Source organism: Heterocephalus glaber, unplaced genomic scaffold (assembly GCF_053883595.1).
Source record: "Heterocephalus glaber isolate CG9 unplaced genomic scaffold, H.glaber_assembly_v1.0 deba00001060, whole genome shotgun sequence".
Classification (NCBI taxonomy): domain Eukaryota; kingdom Metazoa; phylum Chordata; class Mammalia; order Rodentia; family Bathyergidae; genus Heterocephalus; species Heterocephalus glaber.
Genome location: NW_028258185.1, coordinates 1,443,435 through 1,470,672, shown reverse-complemented (window position 1 = coordinate 1,470,672; position 27,238 = coordinate 1,443,435). Strand labels below are relative to the sequence as shown.

General features: G+C 49.3%; 1 protein-coding gene across 3 annotated transcripts; it reads left to right on the top strand.

Annotated features, from left to right (window-relative positions):
* The first annotated feature begins 52 nt into the window (after positions 1-52).
* Espl1 (extra spindle pole bodies like 1, separase) lies at positions 53-26,032 on the top strand. 3 transcript variants are annotated; one of them, XM_004872730.4, is made up of 31 exons: positions 54-744; positions 1,109-1,200; positions 1,367-2,431; positions 2,686-2,790; positions 2,944-3,064; positions 7,457-7,593; positions 9,035-9,228; positions 10,814-11,053; positions 11,275-11,419; positions 11,519-11,657; positions 11,827-11,966; positions 12,913-13,047; positions 14,125-14,244; positions 15,626-15,797; positions 16,158-16,286; positions 16,419-16,575; positions 17,060-17,169; positions 18,089-19,074; positions 19,718-20,075; positions 20,250-20,411; positions 21,327-21,540; positions 21,626-21,816; positions 22,304-22,431; positions 22,566-22,688; positions 23,963-24,118; positions 24,186-24,356; positions 24,450-24,554; positions 24,744-24,859; positions 24,998-25,081; positions 25,225-25,389; positions 25,671-26,032. In XM_004872730.4, exons 2-31 carry the CDS (start codon positions 1,120-1,122, stop codon positions 25,870-25,872), a joined length of 6,351 nt encoding a protein of 2,116 aa, XP_004872787.1. In that variant the 5' UTR covers positions 54-744; positions 1,109-1,119; the 3' UTR covers positions 25,873-26,032. The 3 variants fall into 3 exon arrangements, with proteins under 3 accessions (XP_021106248.1, XP_021106247.1, XP_004872787.1); XM_021250589.2 differs by lacking the exon at positions 10,814-11,053 and having other exon boundaries at positions 53-744; XM_021250588.2 differs by lacking the exon at positions 20,250-20,411 and having other exon boundaries at positions 53-744.
* The last annotated feature ends 1,206 nt before the right edge of the window (positions 26,033-27,238 follow it).

Sequence of the window (27,238 nt, the reverse complement as noted above, 5' to 3'; positions counted from 1 at the left end):
CGGGGTGGGGGTGGATGGGTGGGCGGGTGACAAATGACAGGGAAAGATCTCATTGAATGAATTCTCCTAGTTCAGTCACAGTCTCCTCCCAACCCTACCCTTTATCCTTCATCAAAGAGCACTAGATCCTATTTTAATCACAGAGCTGATGGAAGGAGTAAGGCTGAAAGGCAAAGACAGAGCAGAGCCTGAGGTGGCAGTTGTTACTGTACTCATTTCGGTATCGCCAAACAATTCTGTAATTCTACAGGTTACACCCTTTTTCTGTAGTAACTCGAAGAGCGCGAGCTTCTGAATGCAGTAAATTGTTTTAGGTGTCCAATCCAATTCTCTTCTCTTGAAATTTAAACTCCTGCCTGAGCTCAGAAGTTAAAGGCGTGAAGGAGGCAGGGTGTTGGTCTTCCTGGTAGCGGTAAGCGACCGGTAACCGAGGAACTCAGCCTTGGCTGGGAAAAGGGGCCAACCTGCGCCCCCTAGAGGCCTTCGAATCCAGAGCAGCAGGACCGCTGCTGCGTCACGAGACGGAGCAGTGCGGCAGATAAACTACAACGCCCAGTGTGCCACGCGGCCCGTCGCCGTTACGTACTCTCTCTGATTGGCCGCTAGCGATATTTGAAAGGAGGGGCTGGCGCGGAAAACGATTACCTTTTGGGTCTCGGCGGATTATTCCGTCTGGAGGGAAGTCCTGGACCTGGGAAGGAAGCAGGTTTTCGGAGATACTCTCGAGCGCGTGTTCGCGTTGAGGTGAATGGGATTCCCAGCGCTGACTTAGGGAACAAGCGAGGCGGCTCAGCGAGGGAGGGTGAGGGGAGTTTTCTGGGAGCACCGAAGAGGCCTCCAGGTTGAGGCCTCCAGGTTGAGGCCTCCAAGGTTGGGGCCTCCAAGGTTGGAGCCTCCAAGGTTGGGGCCTCCAAGGTTGGGGTGTAGTGTGGTGTAGTGCGGGGCTCGCCCGGAAGAAAGGAGAGCAGGAGCGTCAGTTTATATCTAGATAGGATTTCTGATGAGATTCTTTGCCTCCTTCCATACCCTTGAAGCCCTTCTGCCTCCCTCCAGTTAATTCCATTGCAGATCTTCCCTGCCTTCTCTAATCCCCTTCTCATTTTCCTAGCTCTCTGCGGTATGAGGAACTTCAAAGGAGTCAATTTTGGGACCCTGCTTAGCAGCCAGAAGGATGCTGAAGAGTTGCTGTCTGACTTAAAGGTGGGGGTCCTCTCTGGCTCAGGACACACCTGCCTTTCTGAGCTCAGCTGTTTTGTGTTCTGTTTTATTTTGAAGAGATGGATAAGTAGGAGATCCTTTCCTGAGCAGCTTTCTAGTTCCTTACCCTACCTCTCCTTTGCTAGTCCCATTCATCTTTCTCTCCTAGGAGTTCCTGTCCAAGCCTCCAGCTGGTTTTCCCAGCAGCCGATCTGACATTGAGAGGAGACAGACTTGTGATGCCATACTGAGGGCTTGCAACCAGCAACTCACAGCCAGGCTGTCTTGCCCTGGGCACCTGGGGAGCCTGCTGGAGCTGGCAGAGCTGGCCTGCGATGGCTACATGGTGTCCACTCCCCAGCGCCCACCCCTCTACCTGGAACGCATTCTTTTCATCTTACTTCGGAATGTTGGTGCTGCTCAGGGAAGCCCAGAGGCCATGCTCCACCTTGCCCACCCTCTCCATGCCTGCTTCATGCAGTGCTCTCGCCAAGCTGCCTCGAAGGACTATGAGGCTGTGGCTCTGGGCAGCTTTTCTCTGCTTTGGAAGGGAGCAGAAGCACTATTGGAACGGAGAGCTGCATTCTCAGCTCGGATGAAGGCCTTGAGCTTCCTAGTCCTCTTGGAGGATGAAAGTACCCCTTGTGAGGTTCCTCACTTTGCTTCTCCAACAGCCTGTCGAGTGGTAGCCGCCTATCAGCTCTTTGATGCCAGTGGGCGTGGTCTAGACAAAGCAGATGCTGATTTCCTAGATGACTTGCTTTCCAGGAACGTGATCAGAGCCTTGGTGGGTGAGGAAGGTAGCTCTCCCAGTCCTCTTTCTTCCCAGAGGGCCCTCTGCCTCTTGGAGCTCACCTTAGAACACTGCCGTCGCCTCTGCTGGAGCCACCACTATGACAAGGCCACCAGTGCAGTGGAGAAGGCTCATGGTTACCTAAGGGACACCAGCGTAGCCCCCAGCCTCCAGCTATGTCAGTTGGGGGTTGAGCTGCTTCAGATTAGAGAGGAAGGATCCCAGGCAGTGGCCCAGCTTCTCATCAAGGCATCGGCTGTCTTGAACAACAGTATGAAGGCACCATCACCCCCACTTCGGACATTGTATGACACCTGCCAGTTCCTCCTTTCAGGCCTGGAACGAGGCATCAAGAGACACTATGGACCTGATGCTGTTGGGAGCCTCTTTTCTTTTCTTGAAGGATACTGCTCTCTTATCCAGCAGCTACGGGATGATCCTGTGAGTTATGGACCTAGAAGTAGGGTGGGGTATAGTTCTAGTCTTCCTCAAGACCTGTAAGTCCTGGCTCCTCCTTGGTAAGCTACTCTCTGGACTGTGCCTGGCAAGCAGCCTAGTCCATTCTGAGAGGACAGTGACCCCTCCCAATGTCTTCCTTCCTCTTCCCTTGGCTGTGTCAGCTCTCTAGGACTATGGGAAGTCTTGGGGTTCACTGATTCTGCCCCTCAAACCAACCTCCCTGCTTCCTTCTTCAGGCCTATACAGACTCTTCTAAGCAGCAGCAGTCTTTGGTGCAGATGTACTTTCAGGGTCTTCACCTCTACACTGTGATGGTTTATGACTTTGCCCAAGGCTGTCAGGTACTGTCTGGGAATCCATGGAGCTGGACTGGGCCCAAGGTTGCTCCTCAGAAGAACTTTGAGGTGGCTTTGGCTTTGGATGTAGGGTGGGGTAGAGGTCACTTTGGCCATAGCATGACTCTTCTCACTGTCAAGCCCTTCTTGTCCCTGTAGGTAGCTGATTTGGCTGACCTGCCCCGGCTAGTGGAGAGTTGCAGATCTACTGCTGTCTGGATGCTGGAGGCCTTGGAGGGCCTGTCAGGCCAAGAGCTGACTGACTACATGGCCATGACTGGTTAGTGCCCTGGGGCTCAGATATGGGGTTCTTTGGAAGTCATTACTATTGGAAGAATAGCCCTTGCTGGGTGATTCTCACCACTGTAGGGGCTCCTTGTGGTTTAAGGAGGCAGGGAGAGATGTTTATAGAATCTGTTAAACTGTAACCAATAGAGAAGTAACTGGATTAGCATTGGGCACTAAGTTTTCCTCCTTGACTTTTGTTTTGTTTTTTTAGGCAGGGTCTCTGTATAGTTAAGGCTGACCTCAAACTCACTGTGTAGCCCAGGCTGGCCTCAAACTTGCTGTGATCCTCCCGCCTCAGCCACCCAAGTACGGGATTACAAGCATTCGCCACCATGCCCGGCTTCCTCCTTGACTTTGAAATTTGATTTGATAAATGTTTCATGAAAATGTTTGTGCCTGATATGCAACTTTATGACCTTTTTATTAGGATTGAACCCAGAGCCTCATACTTTGCTACATCCCAGCCCTGTTTATTTTTTGAGACAAAGTTTCCTAAGTTTCCCAGGTTGATCTTGGATTCGCAATCCTTCTACCTCACACTTCTGAGTAGCTGGGACTATGCGTGTCCAACACCATGCCCAGCTTTTATGGTGTTTGTTTGTTTGTTTGAGACAGTGTCTCACTGTAGGTTAGGCTTGTCTTGAACTCACTGTGTGGCCCAGGCTGACCTTATGTGGTGATCTTCCCACTGGTGAGATCGAAGATGTGCACCACTATGCTTGGCAATAGACACACCCATCCCAGGGTGGCTTCAAACCACCAACCTTTCAGTTAACAGCAAAACATGCTAACTGCACCAATTTATGTTTAAATTTTTATTTTTATTAGTATGTTTGCAGTACATAGTAATTACATTCATCATGGGAGTTGATACATCTACCTAAAATTTTAATTCTTTTTTTATCCCTTTCCCCTCTTGTTCCTCCCTCTTATGTTTAAATTTTAGATGGATGGAAAGTCCCACATGAGGAAGTAACTACTTGAGCTAAAGCCAACCCTATGTTTAAACTTTTTTTTTTCTTTTTTTTGGTGTCGGGGATCGAACTCTGGTCCTTGTGCTTGCGCAGCAGGCATCGAAACCACTGAGCTAAATCCCTGGCCCCACTGTAGTACTTTTAATTCTTTCTGGAAGATAGCAAGAAGGGGAATAGCTGGGTCAAATGGAATCTCTAGTTTTAGTTTTTGAGGAATCTCCACACTCATTTCTACAGTGGTTGCACCAGTCTACACCAACAATGGTTAAAAGATCCTTTTTTCCCACAGCCCCTCCAGCATTTGTTATTGGTTGATTTCTTGATAACAGCCTTTCTTTCTTTAGTGAGATGGAATCTCAGAGTTGTATTAATTTGCATCTGTCAATTACCAGTGATGTTGAACATTTTTTCGTATATTTGCTGTTTTTACTTCTTTGTCTGAGAAGTATCTTCATTTCAGATGCCCATTCTGGGTTGGGTCTTTAAACTTGGGGGGGTCTGATTTTTTGTTTTAGTTTATTTTTGGTACATGGGATCAAACTTGGGTCCTTGCGGTTGGGGGGCAGGCAGCGGAACCACTGAGCTAAATCCCTGGCCCTTTTTAAAATTCTTTATATATTCTAGATAGTAGTCCATTGTCTGAAGATCAGCTGGTAAAAATTTTTTCCCACACTGTAGGTTGTCTCTTCACTCTGTTGGTGGTTTCTCTTTTTTTTTCGTACTGGGGATCCAACTCTGGACCGTGCGCTTGTGAGGCAGGCAGTGGAACCACTGAGCTAAATCCCTCAGCTTTTTTTTTTTTTTTTTTTGATACCAGGGATTGAACTCAGGACCTTAGGCTTGTAAGGCAGGTGGCAGCACAACTGAGCTAAATCCCCACCCATGCAAAAGCTTTTTAATAAGATGAGATCCCAGTTGTTGATTTGTTGTGATAGTTCCTGTGCAATCGGGGTTTTGTTTGTGAAGTCTTTACCAATGTCTTTGAGAGTCCTATGTTTAAATTTTAAAGGACATTTATAACTTAAATATTTTTAAACTGAGTAAAATATTCATGTGATTCAAAATTAAAGTTGTACAAAAGGACATACAGTAAAAAGTGCCACTCCTAATCTCTCAAGTTTTTCCCTACAGAGACAGCTAATATCAATTTCCTGTATATCCTGGGGATATTCTGTGTATATGTAAACCAACATGTACATATACTTCTCCCTGCCCTTTATATTGAAATATACAGAAAAGTGCATAGAAAGCCAGGGATTTAGCTCTGGTTTTGCCGCCTGCTGCGCAAGCACAAGGTCGTGAGTTTGATCCCTGGTACCAAAAAAAAAAAAAAAAGATAAATAAAAATAAATTAATTAATTAATTTTTTTTAAAAGTACATAGATCATAAGTGTACAGCCTGATGGACTTTTATGAGGCAAACACACTTTGTAATCAACATGTAGGTCAAGTAACAGCATGGTCTATAACCCAGAAAACCCCTCCTTGTGTCCCTTTCCAGTCTCCAACCTGAACAGCAACCACCACCATTATAGCTTTGCCTATCTTTGTACTTCATAACATATTTCCTCCTCATTTTATTTATTTATTTTCCTCATTTTAAAAAAGCATTAAAAAAAAGCATGCCTTTTAATTTTAAATCATACAACCTCAAGGAGTTTAGTCAAGAGAAGGTTCTGGAGACACCCCCCACCCCCGTACTGGGGATCGAACTTGAGACCTTGGGCTTGCAAGGCAGGCTGCAGCACGACTGAGCTAAATCCCTGGTGCCTTTTTTTTTTTTTTTTTTTTGAGACAGTCTCTCTAATTCAGGCTTCAAACTCGGGCAATCCTCCTGCCTTAGCCTCTTGAGTGCTGGGTTTACAGGTGTGTACTACCACTCCTGGCTTGGAGACTTTTCATATTCTCAGTGTTTGAATTTAGTCATAGGGATGAAAATACCATTAACAATCCAGCTGGGTGTGGCTATAGACGCCTTGTAATCCTAGCACTCTGGAGGCTGAGGCAGGAGGTTTGCCCAGAGTTCAAGATTAGCCTGAACTATTCAGTATGATCCTATCTCTAGAAACTGGAAAAAAAAAAATGGCAATCAAAAACATTATTATTTATTTGGACATATTTCACTATGTTGCCCCAGGCTGATCTTGAGCTCCTGGCCTCAAGTGCCACTCTTGTATCAGCCTCCTGAGTAGCTGGGAGTACAGACATGTGCCACCACTCCCAGCTTCCTCAAAATTATTAATATGAAAATTGTTCCCACGGAATCCTGAAGACTGACTTTATTTTCTCCCAGCCATCTCTATGTTGATAGCCAAAAAGCTGCATAAATAAGTTCATGGAATTTATTCATTCAACACAACTGTGCCAAGCACTATTCTGAGTACTTGGATGTCAGTGAACAAAACAAATCCTGCTGGGTGTGGTGGTGCATGCTTTAATCCCAGCTCTGTGGAAAGCTGTGGCAGTAGGATCACAAGTTCCAGCCCAGGGTGAACAACTTGGTGACTTAGGCCCTGTCTATCTCAAAAAAATAACAAAAAAAGTTTGGAGATACAGCTCAGTGCAAAGGCTGTGATCCTCAGTACCACAAAAAATCCCTGGGCTCCTGGAGTTGCATTGGCTGTTTTTTTTTTTTGTACCAGGAATTGAACTCAGGGCCTTGTGCTTGCCAGGCAGGTGCTATGCCCCTGAGCTACATCCCCAGCCCCACTGCATTCTGGTTTTGGGGAAAAGATGACAATTCATGTGAATTATCAATATATTAGAAAGCAATAAGAAATGTGGAGTGAGGGGAGAAAAGCAGAGAAAGATTAGCAAGGGATTTAGGAGTCTAGGCTGAGTGAGGAGCAAGTCGTCATTCTAAAGTGAGTGATCAGGATAGGCCTCATTCAGATGCTGACAAGAGCAAAGACTTGGAGCATGTAAAGGAGTTGGCCATGTAGATGCCTGGGAAAGAACATTCCTGGTAGGGGAAGCGGCCAGTGCTGAGGTAGAAGAGGGTCTGATGTTTGAGGAATAGCAAGGAAGCCACTGTGGCCTCGATGGAGTAAGGGAGAGAGAAGGCGAGAGATGGGCCAGAGCACTTCCCCTAAAATGCAGACTTTGGAGCATGATGAAGATACTGGCCTGTGAGGAGATGGGTGCTGTGAGGGAATGAGGACCCAGCTCTTGTAAAATAAGAGTGGGAGGGCTGGTGTGGGTTCACCGTACTGGGAAGGAGGGCAGAGGCTGGCCTGGAGCAGGGAGGGGAGGGCTCCTCTCCCTCCTTTCCTGGTGACAGGAAATGGGGTGGCTGGCTGATCTGGAAGCTGCTGAGCTGACCCCAGGTTGAGCCTCTCTCTACTGCCTTTCCTGCAGGACAGGGCAGCAGTAACCATTCCTCTGGTCAACCGGCCTTTGTCTCTCTGCAGCCTCTTATACCAGTAACTTGGCCTATAGCTTCTACAGTCACAAGCTCTATGCCGAGGCCTGTGCCATCTCCGAGCCACTCTGTCAGCACCTGGGCTTGGCCAAGCCAGGCACTTACCCTGAGGTGCCTCCTGAGAAAGTAAGAGGACGTGGGAAGGGAGGAGGGGAGTTGTGTGGTGGGAGGTGGAGTAGTGTGAAAGGGCCTGGCAGGACCCTTCTTTGAGTAGGGGATTAGGAGCTGCAAGTTGGCCCCAGTATGTAAGGTAGGGTTCCTAAATCCTCTCTCTTTTTTTTTTAGTACCAGGGATCAAACTCAGGACCTTGCGCTTGCGAGGCAGGCGGTGGAACCACTGAGCTAAATCCCCAGCCCTCTAAATCTCACCTGTACTATTACTTCGTCTTTTTCTTTAGATTGACTCATTTTTTATACTTAACCTTGTCCTAAGTCAGTGGTTTGCAACCTAGCTGCACATTAGAATAACCTGAATAGCTGGGGATTTAGCTCAGTAGCACCTTGACTGGCTTGCAAGAGTAAGGTCCTGAGTTTGATCCAGGGTACCAAAAAAAAAAACGGGCGAAGGATTTAGCTCAGTGGTTCCGCTGCCTGCCTCACAAGTGCAAGGTCCCGAGTTGGATCCCCAGTACCAAAAAAAAAAAAAAAGAATAACCCACTGGGTGAACTTAAAGTTCTAATTCCTGATCCAAGTTAATTGCATCAGAATCTCTAGCCCTGGAGCCCAGGCAGCTACATATGTATTTTTAAAGTTCTCAGCTGGGTGCAGTGGTGCATTCCTGCAATCCCAGCACTGAGGGAGGCTAAGGGAGGAAGTTCAAATCCTACCTGGACAAACTAGTGAGACCCCATAAAAAATTAAAAAGGGCTAGAGATGTAGCTTAGCAGTAGTGTGCCCCTGAGTTTGATCCCTAGCAGAAACATAAGTAATGTTCCCCTCAAAGTGATCCTTTGCATACCCAGAGTGAGAACCGGAAGTCCTAAGCAAGGTTCCCTGTGAAATGCTGGATTGGCAAGTGAGATGCCTAGTAGGGGCCCTTCTGGGGTTTCTTCTCCAGTGAGGTGATAAGGGTCTGCAGGACTGAAGTGGAGGTGTGACCTCAGATTTGCGTTTGCATTGCACCCTGGTGAATGGAATGAAGGGACAAGATTGGGGAATCAGGGTTGTATGGCCACCCAGGCAGGAAAGTGTGGGCTGAACTGAACCAGCTGTTGAGGGATGGAAAGAAGTGTGTGGGCACAGGAAGTCAAGGTTTAAACTGGTGAGTAACTGTCTGGGAAGGGAGGGCAAGAGAAGGAAGAGGCTAGAAAGGCCCTGGATTGCTGAGTCAGGACAGTGCCTGTTGCTGAGGAACGATTACAGAGAAGCCGGTCTTCAAGGGTGTGGATGACAACCATCAGGCCAGTAGATGGGAGCCTTGGAGGCTGAGTGACCAGGGCGCTTAGTTCTCAGGTGTCCTCCTGCCAGGGTGGCAATGGGGGGAGAGGAGGGGGAATGTGATATGTATGCCTGTGGACACTTGCTGGCTCCTTACTCCAGCTTGGTCTGTCCCCTATCTCTGGTCAGTTGCACAGGTGCTTCCGGTTGCATGTAGAGAGTTTGAAGAAACTGGGTAAACAGGCACAGGGCTGTGAGATGGTGACCTTATGGCTGGCGGCCCTGCAGCCCTGCAGCCCCGAACACATGGCTGAGCCAGTCACTTTCTGGGTTCGGGTCAAGATGGATGCAACCAGGGCTGGAGACAAGGAGCTACAGCTGAAGTGAGTTGGCTGGGGGAAGGACAACTGTGTCTGCCCGCATGCATGGGGTGGCTTTTTGTATTCATGGTCATATCCTTCAGTCCTTATGTCTGAGAAAGGCGGTGATTCCTTCATTCATCAGTTACTTATTGAGTACTTACTGTATGGCAGCCACTGTGCTAGGTACTGGGGCTAGAACAGTGACAGGCAATGTTCTTGAGTTTTTTGGGTTTGGGGTTTTTTTGGTTTGTTTAATTTTTTTTTGTACCCGGGATCCAACTCAGGACCTTGCACCTGCGAGCTAATTTTTTTTTTTTAAGAGTAGGAAAAATTTTTTTTTTTTTTTTTTGGGTACCAGGGCTTGAACTCGGGTCCTTGCACTTGCACAGCAGGCTTCAAAACCACTGAGCTAAATCCCTGGCCCAAGAGTAGGAAAAATTTATTGAGAGAAAGAAAGCTTCTGTCTAAGAGAGATAGAAAGGGGACTGGAAAGTGGGTTGCCTGTGAAAAGTGTTCAGACTTTCTTGGGATTGAACTCAGGACTTGCACTTGCTAGGCAGGCACAGTGCCACTGAGCCACATCCCTGGCCTGGTTTCTTTTTTTGAGAGAGGATCTCACTGTGTAGTTCAGGCTGGTCTTGAACTCATTATGTAGTCCAGGCTGGCCTTGAACTTGTGGCAATCCTCCTGCCTCAGCCTACCAAGTGCTGGGATACAGGTGTGTACCCCCATGCCTGGCCTGTTTTTATGGAGTTTATATTCTCCTTGGGGAGATATAAAACACAAGAATAGTTCCTTTTTTAAAATTAGTATATGCTTATGATACATAATTACATCCACCTTAGGGTATTGATACTTATACATTTTTTCAATACATATACATATTGCACATTAATCATTTTTACTTCCCCTTTGCTTCCCTCTTCCCCCATCCCCAAGTTCTCTTAAGTACATTTCACATGTGTTTCATGAAGACAAGGGGATTTGAAGAGGGAGCACCTTTATATGGGTTATTTGTTGTTTAGGGAAGCTGTTTGTTTGTTGGGTTTTGGGTTTTTTGGTGGTACTGGGGATTGGAAAAAAAAATAAACGTGGTGGCACACAACTGTAACCTCAGCACTCTGAGAGGCTGAGGCAGGATCACAAGTTTGAGCCCAGCCTGTTCAACTTAGTGAGAACCTGATTCAAACTAAGAAATAAAATAAACGGCTGAGGATGTAGCTCAGTGCAAAGGCCCTGGGTTCAATCTCTAGTACCACACACACACACACAATTTCAGTGAGGAGAATTTTTAAATAGAGAATAGTAAACTTAAAGGCTCCAAGGTGGGAAGGAGCTAGGTGGCTACTTGTGAAAGCCAGCAAGTTGGAAAGATAAGGGCACAGGATGGGGACTCAGAGACTGGTGGTCAAGGTGGGCAGAGCCCAGGCCACACCGAGCCTTGGGGCATGGTAGGGGTTTGGATGTGATTCCTGGTGGCAGCCCATTTCAGTGTATTAAACAGAAGAAAGACAGAACTAGAACTCAGTGAGCTCTAGGCCTGGGCTGGGCCTCCCTGGCATGGGGACAGAGGCTGTACACCAGTGCTGGGCCTGCTCTCTCTCAGGACTCTGCGAGATAGCCTGAGTGGCTGGGACCCAGAGACCCTGGCCCTCCTGCTGAGGGAGGAGCTGCAGGCCTACAAGGTGGTGCGGGCTGACACTGGGCAGGAGCGCTTCAATGTCATCTGTGATCTGTTGGACCTGAGTCCTGAGGAGACACCGACTGGGGCCTGGGCACGAGCCACCCACCTGCTGGAACTGGCTCAGGTGCTCTGCTACCACGACTTTGCCCAGCAGACAGACTGGTGAGAGGGAATAGCTGGGGAGTACACTCTGGCTACTTGCTCTGTGTCCTCTTACTCTTTTTGGGGTCCGTTTCACTCTCCGTGTTGGTCAGTGCCCCCTTCATCTTGTGACCAGGGGAACTCATTTACATGGTACCTGCTGTCTTGCAGCCAGCCCTTCCCAGGGCACTAGAGCTGGTGTCCGAAATGTCATCTTCTTTATACGGATCTTCTTTCTACAGCTCTGCCCTGGATGCTATCCAGGAAGCCCTGCAGCTTCTGGAGGCTGTTAAGCCAGAGGCTCAGGCCAAGAATCGGCTTCTGGACGATAAAGCCCAGGCACTGCTGTGGTTCTACATCTGTACCTTGGAGGCCAAAATGCAGGAAGTGAGTCTGACTCGATAGAACTGGGTATAGCAGTAATGTTCCCTGAGATCCCTGTAAGCTGGTACCAGCCCAGTTTTGTACCTTGATCTCTCAATGCAGGGTATTGAGCGGGATCGGAGAGCCCAGGCTCCTAGTAACCTGGAAGAATTTGAAGTCAATGATCTCAACTATGAAGATAAACTCCAGGAAGATCGTTTCCTATACAGTAACATCGCCTTTAATCTGGCTGCAGATGCAGGTGAGAGCAGTAACCAGCCTGCCATGGGCACTCAGTGTTTCCTGAGAGCAGAGCAGAGACCCCTGGTGTGGAAGAGGCGGGGCCAGGGTGGGCAGAGGATGTTATGGAGAAACCAAGTTCTCTCCAGATGGCCCATGCAGACAGACTGGTTATTTTTTCTGGCCTACAGCTCAGTCCAAATCCCTGGACCAAGCCCTGGCTCTGTGGAAGGAGGTCCTTACAGAGGGGGAGACCCAAGCTGTCCGGTGTCTCCAGCAGACAGCAGCCTCGCTGCAGATCCTCGTGGCCCTCTATCAGCTGGTGGCAAAGGTAACACGGCTGGGCATCGACAGAGGCCCCTACAGATAGGGCTAACCCAAATCAGAGCTCCCTCCCCTTCACTGGCCTGTGAGCCTGCTGAGAAGCCCCATAACCACTGATTCAGAGCTAGGCTTCGACACCAGGCTCCCAGACTTTAAATCCAGGCTTTATCATTTATTGGTAAATGGCCTCAGACAAGTAGCTTAACCCTAACCCTGGAAGTCCAAGTTTCCTTATCTTTAAAGAGGGACAATAGAAATACTATTTCAAGGTGTTATCATTCAGTTCAATAATGCATGGAAGATGTTTTGTATAAACAGAAGACTCAAATGTTAGCTGGAATTATTAACAATTGCCAGATAATTGAGGCTTAAATACTGAGAAAAATAAACATAGGTTTACGCCTTTACATTCAATTGCAGGGGGCTTTATACACTTTGTGAAGCTCTTCCTTGGACCTTGCATTAGGACATTTAAAACAAAAAGCAAAAAATGTTGCACATAAAGGAGCTTTGATTCCGTGGTCTTTAGGCCATATTGCAGCACAAGGAGCCTGGGAAGTTACCTCAGCTCTAGGTTTGAATCTTGGTTCTACCAAATACCCGTTATGAAAACTTAGATGTGCAACCTCACCTGTGTGAGTTCTTATTTCCTGTGCTGTAAAACTAGGATCAGAGTTGTTCTGAAGCTTGAATGAATTGTTGCATGTAACCTCTTGGTGCAGTGCCTGACATATGGTGGTAGGCACAGTAAGTCCTAGCTATTCCTGATGGTTGGCATCTAGGCTTTTAAACAGAAGGGGTGGGTGCTTTGCAGGCTGCCTTTGCAAGCTGATGGAGTGTGGCTTGGAGTGTAGCCACACTCCATCTGGCCAAGGTGTGCAGTGCTGGGGGGAGAGGGTAGAAATGGAGGCTTGCATAGGAGCAGAGTCAACTTGCTACTTTTGGCTGGCCAGCCCCTGCAGGCCCTGGAGGCCCTCCTGCTCCTACGGATTGTCTCTGAGAGACTGAAGGACCACTCGAAAGCAGCCAGCTCCTCTTGCCACCTCACCCAGGTCCTCCTGAGCCTCGGCTGTCCCAGCTATGCCCAGGTGAGCAGCAGCAAGCAGAACCTGGGGCCTGCAGGTCATACGTGGCTTAGAGGCCCATCTTTCCCCCTGAAAAGACAGGAAATGGAAAGGGCAGCTTCTCTGCCTTCTACCACTACATTGGCTGAAAGGCTGGAGGTTGTGGAGTGGTGGCAGGCAGCTATGGGAAGAGGAGGCTTCTTCTTAGTGTAAAAACTGATTATTCATAGATCTTACAGTTCTACTCCAGGAATCTACTGCCCATGTTGCATTTCCCAGCTGTTGCTGTGCAACTGTCACAATGTCTCCTACTTGGTCTCCTTGCTGTTCTTCTTTTTTGTTTGTTTACTTTCTTGTGGTACAGGGGATCAAACCCTAGACAAGACCTAGACAAGTGCTCTACTACTGACTTACATCACCAATTCTAGTTCTTCCCTTTCTGACTTCATCTTCTAACCACTACTCACAGGCACAGGTCTGATCTCACCTCTTTCCCATGTTAAAGATTTCCATGGTTTGCTTCTCCCTTACTGAAGCACATTATCCAGACTCAACTTTTCTGCTACTTGCTACCATGTACTTTATGCAAATTCACATCCCTTACTTTCTGTTCCCTGTATGTACCTGTCTCTGGAAATGTACCTCTCCCTGCTTCCCTTTTTCTCATTTTGCAAATCTCTGTGCTCTTTTCAGGGCTTTGGCCCAATTGTTGCCTCCTTCAGGAAGCATTTTATACACCTACATCTTCAAGGCCGCACCAACTCCTTTCTGAGTCCCCTCCCCCAGGACTGCACCCCTTGGCGCTGTTCTGTGATTAAGTTCATGTGCCTGTGTCCTTGCTCCTTGGCAGATGTTAGACAGCAAGTTGTTTGCTCTTTAGTCAGCTTTGTCTTTCTACCATGGTAGTTCACAGAAAGTGTTAAATGAACATTGTAGTGAGTGGGTGAATAACTTTTATGTAGATTAAAATACTTGAAGTAATTTAATATTTAATTGGTCATGTTCAGCATTTGACTTGCAAATGCTTTACTCCACCTTAATTTGAAGAATCTGGCTTCATCCCTCACCTGCTCACCCACTCTCTGCTGACTGCTTCCTTAGTTCTACCTGGAAGAGGCTGAATCAAGTCTGATGCATCTCGATCAGACCACGGACACACACCTGCTCCTTTCCCTCACCTGTCACCTACTTCGAAGTCAGCTGTGCTGGACTCAGCAGAAGGTATTTCCTATTTTCTTTCTTTCTTTACATTTCTTCGTTTCTTTCCTTCTCTGCCTTTTTCCTTTTTTTTTTTTTGGTACCAGGATCGAACTCAGGACCTTGCACTTGCAAGGCAGGTGCGATGTCACTAAGCTAAATCCCTGGCCCCTCTGCCTCTTTCTTTCTTCCTTTCCTTCTCTGTTTTTTTTCTAATGCTGAATATCAAATCCAAGGCCTCATACATGCTAGACAAGCGCTCTATCACCAAGTTACATCTCTAGCCCTCATTTTTTCACTTTCTAATCCTCAGCGGTTCTGTGTCAGGAAGATTTTAGGGTTTTCAGGGTATTTGTCTAGGTTCTGAGCTGTCTGTGGAGGTAGGCAGAATGTTCCTGACTCTGTGAAGGGTTGGAAATTTCCTGGCTCTGCCCATGTTGGTCTGTCATCCTCTCGTAGAGAGCCCTTTCATTTTTTGCAGTTTCCACAGGGGCAGTGGAGACCAGAAACCAGGAAGACAGTGATCCCAGGAAGATGCTAGAGTCATAGACTAGAAAGTCAGGGTGCTAGCCAGGCATGGTGGCACATGCCTGTAATCCCAGCACTCAGGAGGCTGAGGCAGGAGGATCATCATTAGTTCAAGGCCAGCCTGTGCTGCATAGTAAGTCCATGGCCAGCCTGAACTACACAGTGAGATCCTGTCTCAAAAAAAGAAAAAAAGAAAAGATAATCAGGGGGATCCAAAAGCTCTGAGTTTTCTCACAGACTACCTGTGTGTGGAATTTTTTGTGGTACTGGGGATTGAACCCAGGGGTTTTGCACTGACCTACATCATCAGGTATTTTTTACTTTGAGACAGGGTCTCGCCACATCACTAAGCTGCCCAAGCTGAATTTGAAGTCCTCTTGCCTCAGCCTCCTAGAGTGCTGGGATTATAGGCGTGTGCCACCATGCCCTGCTAAAGTGTGTGTTTGGGCCAAATCTTTTTTTTTTTTTTTTTGGTACCTGGGATCAAACTTGGGTCTCTGTGCTTGGGAGGCAGGCGGCCAGCAGAACCACTGAGCTAAATCCCCAGCCCCTGGCCAATCTTTTTATCTGTCTTTTCAGATAAGGTCTCACTATGTAGCCCAGGCTGGCATCAAACATGATTCTCCTGCCTCAGGCTCCCGAGTGCTGGGGTTACAGGCAGGGCAAATCTTGTACCCTCTCAGGCTCTAGTGTTTTTTTTGTTGTTTTGTTTTGGGTTTTTTTGGTACTGGGGATCGAACTCCGGTTCTTTCAGGCTCTAGTTTTTCTCTCAGAGTTTTTTCATTTTTAAAAGCAGAGTTGGGCCCCATGACTTCTGGTGCATCTCAAGCTCTGAAATGCATATCTGACTGCTCTTCTCCGGCCCTTTGTGTCTCAGGTGACTGAGGGTGCCTCTCTGTTGCTGACTGTCCTTCGGGATCCTGCCCTCCAGAAGTCATCCAAGGTTTGGTACTTGCTGCGAGTCCAGGCCCTGCAGCTGCTGTCCATCTACCTTAGCCTCTCATCAAACAGCCTCTCAGATGCCCTGCGAGAGCAGCTCTGGGCCCAAGGTGAAAGAGTAGGGCCAATGGTCTTTCTTGGAGGATGGGTGTGGTTTGCCTGCTCTGTGCTCTTCCCACCCGCGTCCCCTCTGCTGTGCAGCTATGTGGAGCAGCATACCCAAGAGCCATACAGAGGAGACCTGGGGGAGCAGACAGGTCTCTCCCACCAGTAACTGCTTGGAAAACCAGATTGAAAAGAGTTCTGAGAGCCCATGGCTGTCTCAGAGGAGAGTTCTATGCCTGACTCACTCTGTTTTCCTCAGGTGCAGAAGGAAGGGCGGCAGCAAGCTTGGCAATTGCTGTTTTAGTTTAAGCTGGTAAAAGGCCCAGCCACATCAGCTTCTCTTCTTTCTTCTTGCCTCCCCACAGGCTGGCAGACACCTGAGACAGCACTCATAGACTCCCACAAGCTCCTCCGAAGCATCATCCTCCTACTGATGGGCAGTGATGTCTTCTCCCTTCAGAAAGCAGCTGTGGAGACGGCATTTCGGGACTGTGGTGAGTCTGAGGAGGACAGTAGGGCCCTCCCAGGGACAGATCGGGTAGATTGCGATGGTGGGGCTGGCAGTTTTGTCTCCAGCAGCCCAGACTGTTGTTAAGTGAGGGTCTTATCTCTCTCCTTTGCTACAGGAGAAAATCTGGTACAAAAATGGCAGGTTCTTTCAGAGGTTCTGAGCTGCTCCGAGAAGCTGGTCTGCTGCCTCGGCCGCCTAGGGAGTGTGAGCGAAGCCAAGGCTTTTTGCTTGGAGGCCTTGAAACTTACAATGAAGCTGCAGCTCCCACGCCAGTGAGTGCAGGGCCAGAGAGGATCCCAATTCTGACCCCAAGAGTCACACACTAGACTATAGATGCCCAGACTATTCCAGAAAGAAACATTATGTTTAGGGGGTTAGTGGAAGGCATTCCATGGAATGCTGAGTTAATCAAGGTTAGAGGTTTTATTTTCTATGGACTGCATGTGTCTTTCAGTATGCTAATAGGCTTATACATCTTGAAAGAGCTAGTTCTACTTCTCCCTAAATTTATTCCCTGGCAAGATTTCTCTCTCTCTCTCTCTCTCTCTCTTTTTTCTTGAGGAATGCAATTAGAAAATTCCATCTGCATACACGAGGATGAGTTGGGATGAGAGAATTACAGAGGGTTTTCCCCAGGGAGCCTGTAAGTCAGCTTTAGGGAATGAGGAAGGCCTTTTGGAAGCAAGGCAAGACAGTGATGACTCTGTGGGGAAGGGGCAAGGAGAAAGACTGCTTCTCAACTCCCCTCCCAAAAAGGTGTGCCCTGTTCCTGGTCCTGAAGGGGGAGCTGGAGCTGGCGCGCAGTGACATTGACCTGTGTCAGTCGGACCTGCAGCAGGTTTTGTTCCTGCTCGAGTCTTGCACAGGTAAGCAGCGGTGGGGGTGACACACACACATCTACTCCCGGGCAGCACCCCTTGCCTTTACTCCCACCATCGGTGTCCCTCCTCCAGATGGCCTGCCCCAGCCCAACCCTTCCAGTCCTAGTTTTCAGCATTGCCCAATTCATTTGGGCTTTTTAGAGTTAAATTTGGTTTAAATAAAATTTATAATTCAGGACCTCAGTCCCATTTACCACATTTCACGTGCTCAGTGGCTACGTGTGGCTACCATAGTACAAATGTAGTGTCCTGGGGAGGGCTAAATGATTGAAACACTGTATTTATAGTACAGTTTTTCATATCAACCTTTTTCTTTTTCTGTACTCGGGACCAAACCCAGGGATTCTCTACCACTGAGCTATATGCCCAGGTTTTTATTCTAATTTTTTATTTTGAGACATGGTCTCAGTACTCTGCTCATATGTAACTCAAGCTTGTTATCCTCCTGCCTCAGCCTCCCTAAGTGCTAGAATTACAGGCATGCACCACCATGCCCAACTTCCACCATTCTCATCTCTAATACTTTTCATTTACCCCACATAAAACTCTATATAGTTAGGCAGGTGCATAGCTTTTTTTTAATGAAAAAGTTGAGAAATTCAATGTTTTGGACCACTTTGGGGCAGGAGGCAGGATTAGGATGGGCCTCCTGGTACCACCAGCCTGCTCTTCTGAGCCATGGTCCTCTGAGCAGCAGGTTGGAGCTTTGTAGTGTTGATGCCTTGCTGGATGGGAGGAAAACATTAGGGAATTTCTGTAAAAGCTAATAAGCTACACTAACATGACTGTTATACATGTGAATAATTTGTAAATAAATAACACATATATTAGGGAGTTGGGCTCTAAGGTAGCTCAGGAAGTACTGGATACAAAGGGTTTTGTAATTCTTATTCTCTCTCCCTAGAGTTTGGTGGGGTAGCCCAGCACCCAGACGCTGTGAAGAAGGTCCAGCTGCAGAAGGGGAAGCAGCAGGCCCAGATCTCCTGTCCCCCACAGCTTCTGAAGGAGGAGTCTTTCCTAAGAGGCCCTGTTCTGGAGCTGGTGGCCACTGTGGCCAAGGAGCCTGGCCCCATTGCACCTGCAACAAACTCCTCCCCAGTCCTGAAGACCAAGCCCCAGCCCCACCCTGGCTTCCTGTCTCACTCCCCCATGTGTGACTGCTCACTCTGTGTCAGCCCTGTCCTCTCAGCAGTCTGTCTGCGCTGGGTGTTGGTCACAGCAAGGGTGAGGCTGGCCACAGGCCATCAGGCCCAGGCTCTAGAGCTGCTGCAGGTTGTGCTGAAAGGTTGCCCTACAGCCACCAAGCGCCTTACCCAAACTCTCCAGTCTTCCCTGAATTACAAAGCACCTGCCTCTCCTGTCCCAAGCCTTCTGGATGAGCTCCTGGCTCAGGTGTACACACAGCTGGCACTGGAGGGCCTGAATCAGCCATCAAACAAGAGCCTGGGGAAGACCCTGGAGTCAGGGCTGAAGTTCACAGCAGCACGGATCCACCAGCTGGAGCCCTGGCGAGCCAGCCTGCTCTTGATTCAGGCCCTCACAAAGTTGGCTGGCCTCAGCTCCTGCACTACCCAACTTTTTGCAAGCTCCTGGGGCTGGCAGCCACCATTAATCAAAAGCCCCCGGGGCTCAGAGCCCTCCAAGACTCAGGGCCAAAAACGTTGCGGACGAGGTCACCAGCAGGTAGCCTCTGCTCCTCTCCCCCTCCTTACCTCTCACAGAGGCCTAGAAGGTGGAGGACCTCCCTGTACACCTAAGCCCTCAGGCCGGGTCAGACCAGCTGGCCCTCGTGTCCCCTTCACTGTGTTTGAAGAAGTCTGCCCTATGAAGAGCAAACCCGAGGTTCCCCAGGCCCCCAGAGTACATCAGAGGGTCCAGACACGCCTTAAGGTGAGATGGGACCGTGGCCAGGTAGTGTTGGTCTTGGGGTTGGGGGTGGAGGACAGTGTTCTTCAGAGCAGTGCTCCTGTGGCATAGCTCCCAGGGCCGAGTGGAAGGAACCTTGATCTGCTGTTGGCAGGATCCCTACATCTTCCTTAGCTCTGTGGTTTCTTTCCTTTTTGTCCTTCCTATCTTGTCTTTCTTCTTTCTCCTTTCACTTTGGAGCCACTGCTGGGATTGAGTAGCCCATGTTGCCAGGTGTGGTGGTGCACGAATGTAATCCCAGCACTTGGGAGGCTAAAGCAGTAGGAGCACTGGGAGTTCAAGGCCAGCCTGTGAATTCAAGGCCAGCCTGAACTTCATAGTGAGACCCTGTCTCAAGGAAAGGGGGAAAGGGCTGGAGATTTAGCTCAGTGGTTTCGCTGCCTGCTGCGCAAGCGCAAGGACCCAAGTTCGATCCCCGGTACCAAAAAAAAAGAAAGAAAGAAAGGGGGCGGGGAAAGAAGAGTAGCCAGTATAATGGGGAAGTTAATTTCTAAGCCTTCAGAAGCCCCCATGATGGTGCCTGTGGTTGCCTCTGCAGCACCACCTACTGTCAGAAGGTGGTGTCTCTGAAAGCCCTTTTATTTTCTTCCTTTTCTTCTGATCCCAGGTGAATTTCAGTGATGACAGTGACTTGGAAGATCCTGTCTCCACTGAGGTACTGCTTATGGAGGAGCCTAAAAGACGGGGCACTGCTTCCCGAGGCCGGGGCCGGCCTAGGAAGGGCTTAAACTTGAAGACAGATGCAGTGCCTACCCCAGGTAGTGCCCCTGTGAGTGGTAGGAGTCGGAGAACGAAGAAGGTGGCATCAAGACATTGTGAAAAGCAGGGTCCCCAGACAGCCCTTTGTGGCCAGGCCAAGCTAGGCCCTGAGATCATGAGGACCATCCCTGAGGAGGAACTGACTAACTGGATGGAAATGAGCTTTGAGACCCTCAGGGGCTCTGATGGGGAAGACTCAGCCTCAGGTATGGTGATAAGGGTGACTGGCAGAAGGGGTGTGTGTGTGGGTTCCTGATAATTGGTGGTGCCAAGGGAGTCCAGGAAGAAAGCTGTTGCTGGCTGTGTGGAGCTGGGTATAAAAGGGAACAGCAGGTGACAGGAGGAGGGAACTCTGTGTGGAAGTCATGTTCTCTCTCCAGGTGGGAAGGCACCAACTGCAGGTGCTGATGCCCCCATAGGAGAATGTGAGGTGTTGAGACGGGATCCCAGCAAGGAGGAGCTGCCTATCCTGGGCCCAGGCAACGAGAGCAACAGGGACCATGGTCCTTGGCTCCAGCTCCCTACGGTCCCCGTAGCCATTGGTGAGCGTGCTACTGAAGTCCAGTCATTTGGGTCTTTCCAAACTCTGTGTTTCTGGCGTTGTGTCTCCAGCGTGGATCTAGTAGTCTGGAAGTATGGAACCTGGTTATATCTAGCACTCTGTGCAGTAACTTAACCTCTCTGAGCTTCTGTTTCCTTCACTGTTGAATGGGGTTTGTAATTCTAGCATGCAGGAGGCTGAGGCAGGAGGATAGCCAAGTTTGAGGCCAGCCTGGGTTACATAGTTCAGGCTGAATTCAAAGCCAGCCTGAACTGCATAGTGAAATCCTATCTCAAAAAAAAAAAAAAAAATCCTGTTTTAAAAAACCAAAAATAGCTGGGTATGGTGTTACACATCTGTAATTCCAGCACTTGGGAGGTTGGGAGGTTGGGGCAGAAGGATCACTGTGAGTTTGAGGCCGACCTAGGCTACATGGTGAGTTCAAGACCAGTCTGAACTACACAGTAAGAGCCTGTCTCAAAAAAAACAAACAAAAACCCAGGCATGGTGGTGTATGCCTATAATAGCAGCTGAGGCTGGTAGGGTCACTATGGAGCTCGAGGCCAGCCTAACCACAGAGTGAGACCCTGTATCAAAAAACCAATAGTAATAAACCTAAAAATAAAAAAGAAGGGTTTGGGAGGATGGAGTGAGGCGATACCTATAGCATAGCACTCGACTTGGTGCATCCCTCTTCATAAAGGGTAGCTGCTCTTTTTCGTGGGGAGATGAGATAGGGATTCCTTGGAAGTTTCTGTCAGCTAAGAAACAGGAGACTGATCTTTGGCAAGTATCTTAACCTTCCTCTAGGTTCTTCCTCTTTTTTTTTTTTTTTGGTACTGGGGATCAAACTCAGGATCTTGCGCCTGCAAGGCAGGTTTGGTGCCACTGAGCTAAATCCCCGGCCCTCCTCTAGGTTCTTCTACTGTGGATTCTACATATGACTCTCTGAGCATTGCTTTCCGTGGGGTCAGTCACTGCCCTCCTAGTGGGCTGTATGCCCACCTCTGCCGCCTCCTGGCCTTGCGCCTGGGCCACCAGGATCCCTATGCCACTGCCTTCCTCGTGGCTGAGTCTGTCTCCATTACTTGTCGCCACCAGCTGCTCACCCATGTCCACAGACAGCTCAGGTGAGCACTTGCCATTGCTGGCCAGGCTGTGGGGAGGGTCCCAACTTCGGAGAAGGGGACTCACCCCTGCTTGTGTTGCCTCCAGCAAGGCCCAGAAGCATCAAGGATCACTCAAACTGGCAGACCAACTGCAGGGGCTGAGCCTCCAGGAGACGCCTGGTGATGTCCCCCTGGCCCGCATCCAGTGCCTCTTTTCCTTCAGGACGTCGGGATCTGGCGCCTTTCCCCAGCCCGAGAAGCAGCATTTCCAGGAGCACCTGGCTCTGCTCCCCAGTGGTATGAGGGCAAGCTTCTGGCTGGCTCTTCTGTCTCATTTGCGTCTTCTTGCTGAGTTAGTAGGGTGGAGGAGTTGAGGCACTGGTCGTTTATGTAGATTTGTGCCCTTGTGTCATACCTTTGCGTCTGTTAGCCATATTTCTCTCACCAGACAGACATATGCTGAGTCAGGAAGTCTATGCTTATCCTTGAAGTTGAGTTACCAGCATATTCAGGCTTTCCTCCGGTGTCTGCTGTCTTCCTACACTAACATGAGACCCGCTGATAGGTGATCCGAGTACCTCACACTGTGCAGGGCCCTTGTTAGCTGCTGTGAGGGACACAAGGAAATAGGAGCTTCCTGTCCTCAGGGAGCCAGAAGGGCAGCAGGGGGCTCCTTGAACTCCAGCTGGAGTGGTCCTTACTGATGGATGGGGACTGTGCGCACAGGACAGAGATGGGAATTCCTCCCAGCAGTTAACATGATTCCGGGTGTGTCCTCTGTCAGGGGTGACTGTCTGTGTGTTGGCCCTGGCCGCCTTCCAGCCTGGAACAGTGGGCAACACCCTCCTGCTGACACGACTGGAAAAGGACAACCCCCCAGTCACTGTGCAGATCCCCACCGCTCAGAACAAGGTAGGGCTCTGGGACCAGGGAGCAGTGTTGGGCCACAATGGCCTTTTGGTCAGGCTGCTCACATCCCATGGCTGGGGATGGAGTGATGGTGATCAACTGGATAAGTCCGGTGCTCACAGCCCCATCACCCGCAGCTCCCTCTGAGTTCAGCCCTGAGAGAATTTGATGCCATCCAGAAGGACCAGAAAGAGAACAGCAGCTGTACTGACAAGCGAGCCTGGTGGACAGGCCGGCTGGCCCTGGACCACAGGATGGAGGTGTGTGCTTCTGGGGGTGTGCTCAGGGCTGCCCCAGGAGTGACCCAGGGTGCCAGTGTCTTCCCCAGCAGAGGGTTCAAGTCAATGCTCAGCTACTTCAAGTCCTTTCTGGAAATGTAGGCCTCAAAAAAAATTTACTTGGGGAAGATTTTTAAATAATAAGCACATCAGACTTGAAAGGGGTATGGCAGCTCTTCCTACCTTTGTTGCCTTGTATGTGCCACGTTGTTTTTGTTCTGTGTTGCTTGTTTGCCATCCCAGCCTTGGAGCCAGCTGTTCATGGCCTGAAGCCTCTATGAACTGTAAACCAAATCAACCCCTTCCCCTCAAAAAAAAGGGGGGGGGTGGCAATGGAATATTTAAAGAGACAGAAGAGCTGATGTGGCACCTGCCTTTCTTTAATCCCAACCTCTCAGGAGGCTGAGGCAAGAGGATTGGGAGCTTGAAGTAACCTGGGCAACTTAGCAAGACCCTGTCTCAAGGTTTTGGGTTTTTTGAGACAGGGTCTCACTTTGTAGTTTAGGCTGGCCCTGAACTCACTGTGTAACCCAGGCTGGCCTCAAATTCAAGACAGTTCTGCCCCAGTCTCCCAGGTACTGGGATGCAATACTTGTTGTGCACCACCATGCCCGGCTCAAATTTTTAAAAAAGATAAAAGTAGAGGTTTTCAGTAGGATGCCGAGACCTGACAGCAGCCTGAAGCATGTGGTCTCAGCACCCCCTCTCAGGACCCAGATGTGGAAGTTCTTGAGGGTTTCCTTGAGATTTGGACATCATAAAAGAAAGGCAGCCATTAGGAGTGGTGCTATCGTGACTTTCCACAATAACCCACACTGGGTTTCCCAGACACAGTATATACTTTTGTCTTTGCTCCCACCCTCTTTTTCTCTTTATTCAGCCCAAGCTCGCTCTACAGAGCAAGTTTCTCCCCCCACCCTTCTTCATTTCCTCTTTCTTGAATAAACTTTGCCACTGCTTTAAAAAAAAAAAAAAGATAAAAGTATTTAAGCCCAAGTGTCAGCTTCCTGGCTATAGCCTTCATTGCCCACCTGTTCATATTTGTCACAACACATCAATATATAATAAATAGTCTTTACTCCCAGAGTCTGAGGAAATGACAAAATATTCCAGACTCTGACTCATATGACTGGCAGAAAGATATGTAGGGCACGCATATACATTGGAAGCTGCTTTCCTTAGCTCCAAAATATTGGTGCCTGTGGGGAAAGTATGACTTCCAGCTTCCTGTCTGAAGGCTCTGTTCCCGCACCCAGGACCTCATCACATCCCTGGAGAAGCATGTGTTGGGCTGCTGGCGGGGGCTGCTGCTGCCCTCCAGTGAGGAGCCCGGCCCTGCACAGGAGGCCTCCCGCCTGCAAGAGTTGCTGCAGGACTGTGGCTGGCAGTATCCTGACACCACTCTGCTAAAAGTGAGTTCAGGCTGCAGGGAAGGGGAAGCCACTGGGTGTGGCACCTGCTAACCCTATTCCCCTGTAGGTCTTGCTCAGTGGTGCTGGTACCCTCACGACCCAGGACATTCAGGCTCTGGCCTACGGGCTGTGCCCGACCCAGCCAGACCGAGCCCAAGAGCTCCTGACTGAGGCAGTCAGGCATCTACAGGGCCAGGCGGCACCAAGCAATAAGCATCTTGTCTTGGTGCTGGACAAGGTAAGAGGGGGCAGTGGGTAGTGGGCACCAGCTCCCCCCAGGCCTCCTTGTTCCCTGGCTAAGGACAGTAACTTTGGAGTGCATTTTGCTCAGGACCTCCAGAAGCTGCCATGGGAAAGCATGCCCTCCCTTCGAGCACTGCCTGTCACCCGGCTGCCCTCCTTCCACTTCCTGCTCAGCTATTCCATCATCAAAGAGGTGGGATTCAGAGGGTCGGGTCTAGGGAGGATTGGTGATTGGAGGGGAACTGAAGAAAGAGAGAGACCTTAGAGGACAGCAAGCAGTTCTCAGAAATGCTCAGATGTGGAAAGAGGTTTGGAGTTTGGAGGCCAAGGAAGGTTGGACTTAGAGCGGGACCCTGTCCTGATCACCAGTGTCTCCCCTCAGGCTGGGGCCTCATCCGTGCTGAGCCGAGGGGTGGATCCACAGAGCACCTTCTATGTCCTAAACCCTCACAACAACCTGTCAAGCACAGAGGAGCAATTTCGAGCCAAGTTTAGCAGGTCAGAGGGCTGAGAGCACTGTGCCTTTTCCCCAGAATCAGTCGTTGCAGCCACCTCCGTCTCCTGTCCCCTCTGTCCTCGTTGCCACGTGATCCCTGTGGTGCAGGTCCTATTCTTACTCCCGCCTTTTCTCTGCAGTGAAGCTGGCTGGAGAGGGGTGGTCGGGGAGGTGCCAAGCCCGGACCAGGTGCAGGCGGCCCTGACAGAACATGACTTATACATGTGAGTGTATAGAGTAGGGTGAGGAAAGGGGCAGCCCTGAGGATACTATCACTGTGGGTTGCTCTGGCATGGTAGAGTCTGGAGTCACAGGCTGAGGCCTGGTTCTCGTAGGTTAGTGCTTATCTCACTTCCTTCTGCCTTAGATATGCAGGGCACGGGGCTGGTGCCCGCTTCCTTGATGGGCAGGCGGTCCTGCGGCTCAGCTGCCGGCCAGTGGCCCTGTTGTTTGGATGCAGCAGCGGGGCCCTGGCTGTGCATGGAAACCTGGAGGGGGCTGGCATCGTGCTCAAGTACATCATGGCTGGCTGGTGAGGCTCAAGGGGCGAGACCTGTCCTAGGGCATTAAAACTCCTGTACCTCCCCTGGGTTCTTTCTCAGCTCTGAGCCCTGACTCCTTCCTCTCATCCCTCACCTTCCTTCCATCCTGGTTCCCTGAGGAGCCTTTAGCCCTTGGTCCCCTTCTGTCCTCCTCCTGGAACCATGGGCCAAGGTAGTTCCTTATTGGTTCAGTCCTCTCTTCTCCCCCACCGCTATCTTCCAGGGTCATCTGTTACAGAGCCCTCACTTTGTATTTTGTCTCTTTTCCCAGCCCCCTGTTTCTGGGTAATCTCTGGGACGTGACTGACCGTGACATTGACCGCTACACAGAGGCTCTCCTGCAGGGCTGGCTCAACGCAGGCCCAGGGGCCCCTCTTCTCTACTATGTCAGCCAGGCCCGCCAGGCTCCCCGACTCAAGTATCTTATTGGAGCCGCACCCATAGCCTACGGCTTGCCAGTGTCCCTGCGGTAACACCTTGCAGCTCTTTTACTGCTGGTAGAAACCATGTGACTGTTCTACCTCCAAACTTAGATTTCACCCTCAGGATAAATATTTTAAAGTTATTTTCCCCTCATGTTTTATATGAAATATTTTCAATTTAACCTTAATATAATAAAGATATGTCACTGAATCCCTCTTTTGTGTTGTGTATCTGAGAACATCGAAAGATAAGAAACTCCCCCTTCCCTGTGCTACTGTAAGCTGATAAGATCAGTTGCAGGATTCGGGTTTTGAGAATCTTGTAAAGATAGAGAAAGCAAGTGCAAGATCCTGAGTTCGATCCCCGGTACCAAAAGAAGAAAGAGAAAGTCACAGGATAAAGCTGAACCAGGTTGGACCTTGGCAGACCAAGCTGAAGGAAAGAGCCATCAAGATGCTCAAAGTAGCTGAGTGGGGGGGTGCACTCTGGGAGGCTGAGGCAGGAGGATTGCACATTTGAGCCCGGCCTGGGTAATTTTACAACTTCATGAAACCCCGTCAAAATTTTTAAATAGCTGGTGGTGTAGCTCAGTATGAAGACCTGGATTCAATCTCCAACACTAGAAAAAAAAAAAAAGAAGTGGAAACAGATGCCAGAAAGGGCTTTGATAGACCAGTGAGGGTATCCTCATGCCTCAGCTGCTCAGCCTCTCTCCAAAAGCTGTTACAGGCAGCTGCTCTCTTCCCATTGTAGCTGCTGGATCTTCAGTGCCAGTCCCAGTCCCTGAGCAGCACGTACTGTGGGTTATTAGGTGTGTGTCTCTAACTAAAGGTTAAACTCCCGGGAAGCATGCCCCTCACACTCTCAGGTACTCCCCACATCTAGCACAAGATAACATGTTTCTAGTGTATGGAGTGCAGCGCCGGGTGGTTGACAGTAGTGACTCCATAGCTTGCTTTCCACCTCATCTACCTGAAACGCTGTCTGCATGCTTGTCTCGGCTCAAAGAGCTTCACAGGCCTCCTTCTGGCCTGTAGGTCACTAGGCTTGGACTGAGGTAGGATAGGATCAAAGGAAACATGGAAATCATAACTAAAAAAAAAAATCATGGTTTTTTTGGTACCGGGGATCGAACTCAGGACCTTGTGCTGTGAGGGAGGCGCCGGAACCACTGAGCTAAATCCCCGGCCCAAAAATCATGTTTTTAAGAAGACTAACTTCCAGGACCCAGTCAAAGGTGATCCTTATGTTCGTTCCCTTGGTTAAATTCAGGCTTCTTCAGACCCATCACACCCAAAATACCTCAGGAATGCTGAAAGTTCATAAATTGGCTTAATTGAGAAAGCAGGAACCTGATCCTAAGATAACAGTTGAGAGAATCCAAAGAATGTTTAAACTACCTATCTTAAAAAACAA